Source organism: Spea bombifrons, chromosome 2 (genome assembly GCF_027358695.1).
Source record: "Spea bombifrons isolate aSpeBom1 chromosome 2, aSpeBom1.2.pri, whole genome shotgun sequence".
In the NCBI taxonomy this organism is placed as follows: Eukaryota; Metazoa; Chordata; class Amphibia; order Anura; family Pelobatidae; genus Spea; species Spea bombifrons.
In genome coordinates, this window is record NC_071088.1 from 47,031,193 (window position 1) to 47,038,330 (window position 7,138).

Sequence of the window (7,138 nt, forward strand, 5' to 3'; positions counted from 1 at the left end):
TTATGGAAATTTGCACACATGGGTCTCAGAAACACATTCAAATAAAGATAAAAAATATCTATATAAAAATGACTCCTGTGTCACTATAATTACACGTCAGTTACAAAATTAATACATCTGGACAGTAATATATGCTAACTGGACAACCATATTAATAAGGAACAATAAAACCTTATGACCTTATATAAGGTAAATAACATTTATTACATTCCTGTCCTTAAAAAGGATGATTCCCCTACTGTAATTTCTAGGCTCATATTGCTTCTCTGGCTGATATTTGGGTATTCTGTTAGGTGTATATTTTAATGTAGATCAATTATATTGCTTTATCTTATATAATGTATTCGTCCATTAAGCATATATTGGTGTGCAGATATGAAGTCTGGCACTAGTAATCAGCAAGTAGATCAGATAGAAATTTTTGCAGTAGGAAGCTGTTATCTTTTTCTAATACAGCAATTTCCTTTCAGTCCATTAAAAGGATTACAAACTGTGTATTTATATTCACTGTATATCACAGAATACTAACATAATATATAATTATGCAGGTTACAGAGGGGTACACATTCCAATGTTTGGGAAAAGCAAATAAAAGTAGTTTTGCTTAGCACGGTGTCCCCAGAGGCAGCTCTGATTCTTTAATGCAGAACAAAGGAGTTTGGGGCTCATCAACAGGCTTCTTTCTTTCTTCTCTAAAAGAGTCAGGTTTTCTTTCATCACAACAACAACAGCAACAATCCAGGAATGCCTGTCTTAGGGGTTTGGAAAGGCAGAGGAGTATAACTGGTGATATGGCACATTTGAGGAACAGAAAGAACTCGGTTACAAATGACAGAAGATCCTTAGAGACACTCAAGCTTGTATAGGTCACCAGGATGTTGGTAACATTCCCTGGCAGAGTGCAGATTCCGTAAACAGTAGCCAGACTGGCCACCAACCAACTGAGCTGTCGCTGGCACTGTCCATATTTTTTGTCTTTTGTTGTATCCGCAATACGAAGTGTCACCAACAAGGAGATGCTAGTGAAAAGAAGTGGAAGGCAGAAGTAACAGCCCAACAGCCACCACATACGAGCATGTTGGTAAGTAAGAACTAAAGAATGCAACACAGGTGGCAGATTGGGGGCTGGATGCATTGTACATGACTGCCTTACAAATCCTGATGCAGGTGAACCATCCTCAGTTAGCTGCCACAGCAAGATTTCTGGCAATGCAAGGGTCAGGGACCCCACCCAAATAACTGATAACTTGCCTAGAATGGACTGGCATCCCTCAAGTGGCCGTGATGATGGCTGAGGAGAGGTAATTGACTGAAAACGATCAATTCCTAAAGCGCAGAGGGAAAATGTTGAAGCACCAAGAGAGGAAACCTAGGGACAAGAATAAAAAGATGTGATCAGCTAGTACACAACTTTCCCCAAGAACATAGTATTATTTACGAGACATGTGCAAATGGGTCAAACAAATTTCGTCTACAATCGATTTGGGAACGAAATTCATTGCACGGGGCCCACATTCACTCTTACTTACTCTCTCACACATTCTCTTTTACTCTCTCATGCTCCCTAAATGTTTCCTTACCTTCTCTGCCGACTGCTTCCACATCCTTCTTCATCTTCTCACTTCTCTCTCCTATACTTATTTTTCAAAATCCTTAATCTGGTATCTTCTTTTTTTGTCTGCATCTCCGCAGACATAACCCCGGCAATTTAGCCAAAATGGCGGCGCTGCTGTAACGTCCTCCCCATTCATCTAATCGCGGAAGAGGATGTCACCGAAAGCGCCAACTGAGAGCAATATGGCGGCACTTGCAGTGACATTCTCTCCCCTGATTGGAAGTTTATTTTTTGCGGAAGTTTCTGGGTTATGTCCATAGAGATGCGGAAGAAGAAAGAAGATACCAGAATAGAGATTGAAGATTGTACACAGGCTTTAACCCTGTGTCGTTTGGTATGATTACAAGCCAGATCTTCTCATCCAAAATCAATGCCTGACCTCACAAATGCTATTTTGGCTGAATGGGCACAAATTTCCACAGACATATTCAAAATTTTGTGCAAAGCCTTCCCAAAAGAGTGGATGCTGTTATCGTCAAAAAGGGGTGAGGGGTATTGGTTTTACAATGGGATGCCCATCAAGCACATAGGTGTGATTAGGTATTCACATACTTTTGGTCATAAAGTGTATATTATGTATATATATATATTAGGAATATATATATATATATATATAGTGTAGGAGGTGCACCCAGTACAGGCAATAATACATGTAATATAATGTAATAATACATGTAATAATACATACTGGGTATGCAAAAGATGGATACAGATCAACGTGCAATTTATAGGCACGATAGTATACAGTACTAGTTAAATGTATAAATCATATATATACAGCAGGGCATGCCTAGTGAAACTTTTTGAAAAAGAAGGAGCTTGCAGTAATGTAATTTAGTTTTGGTTAGACCATTATTCTCTCCACCTAGTGTATATGTAATATATGTGTATGTAAAAGAAAACGTGATTCATCAGACCAAGCACCTTCTTCCATTGCTCCAGCTTCTATGCTCAAGTGCCCACTGTAGGCGCTTTCGACAGTTGACAGGGGTCAGCATGGGTACCCTGACTGGTCTGCGGCAATGCAGCCCCATATGCTGTGTGTACTGGGATGCACACCTTTCCATCAGAACCAGCATTAACTTTTACAGCTATTTGAGCTACAGTAGTTAGTCTGTTGGATTTGACTACATAGGCCAGCCTTCGCCCATTACATGCATCAATGAGCCTTGGTCGCCCATGACCCTATAGTAGCTGGTTCACCACTTTTCCTTTGATAGGTACAGACCACTTCAGATTGGGAACACCCCAAGAGAGCTGCAATTTTGGAGAAAGTCCAAAATGTCATAGTCGCTCAGATCCTTATGCTTGCCCATTTTTCCTGCTTTTAACACATCAACTTGAGGAGACAATGTTCACTTGCTGCCCATATCCCACCCACTGACAGGTACCATGACAACAAGATTATCATTTCACCTGTCAGTGGTCTAATGTTATGGCTAATCTGTGTAAATACACACACGCACCCACATATATTCAGTTATGGAGAAAAATAAAGTACACACCCTTTGAGTTATATTGTTTTATATATCAGGATATGATAACATTGATCTGTTCCTTAGCAGGTACAAAAATAAAGCCAAAATGGAGAAGCCATCTGTGAAAAAATAAGTACACCCTTACTGCTCCCACAGGAATTAAGATGCTAAGTAGCAGACAGGTGCTGCCAATGAAATGCCCTTGCTTAATTGATAATCAGCAGGCATGGCCATCTCTATAGAAGCCAACGTTTTAGCAGTTTGCTGCTCTGGAGCATTCAAGAGTGTATTAACACACTCAGGCATTAATGAAGCTAAAACAGAATTTCCTAAATACGAAAGCACAGTTCACAGGTTTACAAAACATAAACACAGAGGCATTGGAGAATTTCTCAACAGTAAGTTAACTGGACTATCTAATTCACAGCATATTTGATCAGTTTACTCCCTGGTTAGAAGTTGTCAGGGTCCATCCTGCCAGCCTGGACTATGCATTAATTATTTGAACTCTTGTCTACCTGAAGCCACTAGTGGCCACCTTTCCCTCTCAGGAGCACCCCTATCCAATTACTTGGGACAGCTGAGCCTTGTTACCTGAGTTTAGCCCTGCCCTTTTATAACTGCTCTGCCGTTCAGTCTGGACCTTTGCATTTGTTTGGCTTGGGTTCCTGTTAGACTGCTTTCACCTAAAGATCCATTTACTTATTCTGATTTCCTGTGTAAGACCTTGGCTACGTTCTCGATCCTGATTTGTGTCCCAGACATACCTACCTTCCAAGCTGGCAGGGCACACCGCTGGGAAGCCAGAGGGCAGGGCACATGGCTGGGAAGCTAAACAATTTGAGCCACAGGATCTGGTAACCTTGTAGTCATTGAGTCAACCATGAACTTATCTGTATTCTAGAGTCAAATGTGAGGCCATCTGTCTGACAGTTAAAGCTTGGCCAAGACTAGGTCATGTCACAGGACAATAATCCCAAGGAAAATAGAAAATCTACAACAGAATGGAAGGAAAGGAACAGAATCAAGGTGTTGCAATGCAATGGCCCATGCAGAAGTCCAGACCACAACCCGATTGAAATGCCGTGTCGGGACCTTAAGAGAGCTGTGCATAAACAAATGGCAATAAACTCCAATGACCTGAAGCAACATTGTAAAGAAGAGTGGGACAAAATTCCTCCACAATAATGTGAGAGACTGATACAGGGGATAGCAGACAAACCAATGATCACCTTTCGCCTCTATATCCACTTTAGAGACTGATAAAGTCATACAGAAAAAGATTACTTCAAGTTATTGCTGCTGAAGGTGGTTCTACAAGCTATCGAATCATAAGGTGTACTTAGTTTTTCACCATTTCTGCTTTTTTTTATTGAATAAAATCATGACATGATGTACTATATCATGTGTAGCTGTTCATCTGAGGTTGGATTTACCTAATTTTTAGACCTGGTAAGGGACAGATGATGGTTATTATGTCCTGATATGTAAAACCATTGAATTCAAAGTGGGGATACTTTCTTTTTCACACTACTATAGGATAGACATATGATTATCCTAAATATAAGACATAAAGCCACCGACTGACTTGAGCCTATCAGAAACAAAGGAAAAGTAGATGGCTCTAATGGTTCTTATTTGTCATATGTTTCTATCTAGGGACACACTTTAAAACACATTAGATAGCTATGACACCTACTAAAGCTTTGGGATACTTTACCGCAGTGGCAGTGGGGTGGGTCGCTACACCCCTATGCCACTCATCAGTGTGGTGCCACACTGACACAGACCTCCAGCCAGGGGTGTTACAATTAAGATCACAGGGTTTGGTACTGTAACCAGGCATGGCACTCAAGGGGGCACTGAGAAACCCTTGCGACCATGTGATCGCCCTATAGAGCCACTAGGTGCAGGGAACATCTTCAGTTTAGCACATAGAGTCAAATGATTAAATAACCTCTCACATGCTCTTTCTGCATGCTGTGTCTATCTGATCCAGTAGGCAAGATGTGACATCACATCCACTTCCTGCATGCTGAATCAATCTGCACACAGCATGGAGGAAGAAGAACACTCCACTCCTGCAAGTAAGTGGTGTAATCTGAGGTACAGACAGGCCGTTTAGAGAAAAGATGGCCCAGGCAGGCAGTTTGGGGCCACTGAAAAGCTGTTTGGAGGCAAAGATGGCACAGGTAGGCTATTTTGGGGGCACTGGCAAGCTGTTTGGGGACAGAGGTTTACTGAAAAGCTGTTTTGGTGCACTGCAAACTGTTTTGTGGCAGAGATGACACAGGGAATCTGATTGGGGACAAACAAATGGCACAGCCAAGCTGTTTGGGTGCTGAGCTCTGTCTGTGTGCCAAGTGCACTGCTAGCTAGATAGACCCTGGAGAGTGTAATGTTGTGCCCCCTTTTGAAAACACTACACTAGATCACCAGGGAACAAGTAAGCAAATGTAGAAAGGGACAAGGAATTATGAGACAAAGCTATTTACAAATTTGTGCAATAAATATTCTTGCAAACGTTACTTTTTTGTGGATATTTTTATATTTTTCAAGTCGGGTGACAAATATAGGATCCGCCCCGGAAGCCAAATAATCAAGGTATGCCCCTTTTTCACAGGCTATTTAAAAATGTTAACAAGATAACAAAACAACTCTTACCTCCATATAGTGTACAATTCGACAGGATATTACTCCAAGAAACCGTCGTTTGGTGATCTCTTGAAAGATAACAATAGGCAAACAGAAAAAAAGCAAAAGAAAGTCCCATAGAGCCAAGCCAGCCAAGATAGAGTCCCATGCACTCTTTAGATATAAGCTATGCCACACAATGCACATGACTGATAGATTGCTGATGATGCCAACAGCAAATACCACCAAAGAAAGCAACAACACCCCATAGGCACTGATGGAACTATCACCCAGTGGATACAAAGGGTTCTGCAGTTGAGGATGCCAGGTAGAGGACAGAGTAGTATCATTGTTAATTTGCTTTACCACAGACATCCCGCTGGGAGGTGGGTGGATAAGCCTGGGATAGACCTCAGAGGCTTTTTTAAGGGTTTTATCTTGTGAACCTCTTTTTGCTCGATGCCTCACCAGTTCACCTGTCTCTGTGCCAAATTCTTTGAGTGCATCCTCATCCATAAACTCTCTAACCTTATTCGCCAAATCAGTAGCATTGATGGGGCTGTTCAACAGGATACTTAGAAGCAGCAATAATAATCCTAATAGGATGTTTAAGGCTCTCATCTTATGAAGCTGCAGACGATGGAGTGCAGAGAAGGAAAGTGAGCTATGAAGAAAGAGTGAGAGTGGGGGAGAGAATGGTTTCCAGCTGTGGAAAACACAATTGCAGCTCTGATTCCTTTCTGAATGCTTCAGTGTCTCCCACAAAATAGAACACTTTATAGAATCTCTCTACCCCTCCCCATCCATGCATAATATGAAGTAGCAGTCTCTATTTTCTGCTCTCTGGTACCCCCCAGCGGAAACAAACGACAATAAACCTTCACAACACCTTCACAAAAACTAAACTAAAGACATTTTTGTTAACCCTATCATAACAAAAATAATTCAAACCTTTAAAATAGGAGCTATTTGTAATTTCAACAGTACAAATTTCCTGTATTGCCTTTAGTGTACCCAATTAAATAATACACTGTGTTTTTAAGGACAAGTGTGGCTTTTGTTTTAAACCATATTCATGCAAAATATGTATTAGCACTAAAATAAAAAGAAAAATGGTAAACAAATTACATACTTTTTTCTTGTGCACATTTTCCCCCAAAGATCACTATGTAACCTGTGCCACACATTGTCGTAACGTATTTTTTTTCCATTTTTCACAAACACATTGCAGTTTTGCAGTGGATTTCTATAACAGAATATTTACAAATACACAAAAAACTCTCAGTTCTAATTTGGTAATATTCCCTGGATACATCTATGTCTCACATGTATAGATATGCTATGTTTTGTGATCTATAAATTTGGAAAATGCACAATTTATTTTTTTTGAAGATTAATTTATTGGACTCAC

The 7,138-nt window shown here is 40.6% G+C and overlaps 1 protein-coding gene across 1 annotated transcript; it reads right to left on the reverse strand.

Annotated features, from left to right (window-relative positions):
- Positions 1-418: 418 nt before the first annotated feature.
- GPR37L1 (G protein-coupled receptor 37 like 1) lies at positions 419-6,573 on the reverse strand. Its single transcript, XM_053456900.1, has 2 exons — positions 5,758-6,573; positions 419-1,369 (listed from the first exon to the last, which is right to left on the reverse strand). The coding sequence occupies exons 1-2, from the start codon at positions 6,346-6,348 to the stop codon at positions 605-607; spliced, it is 1,356 nt and encodes a 451-aa protein (XP_053312875.1). The 5' UTR covers positions 6,349-6,573; the 3' UTR covers positions 419-604.
- Between the last annotated feature and the right edge of the window lie 565 nt (positions 6,574-7,138).

Bases quoted from the DNA above. Each gene is read 5' to 3' on its own strand.
- GPR37L1 (XM_053456900.1), bottom strand. From the start codon at position 6,348: ATGAGAGCCTTAAACATCCTATTAGGATTATTATTGCTGCTTCTAAGT. The intron at 1,370-5,757 runs GTAAGAGTTGTT...TCTTGTCCCTAG, and splicing joins GAATTGTACACTATATGGAG to GTTTCCTCTCTTGGTGCTTC.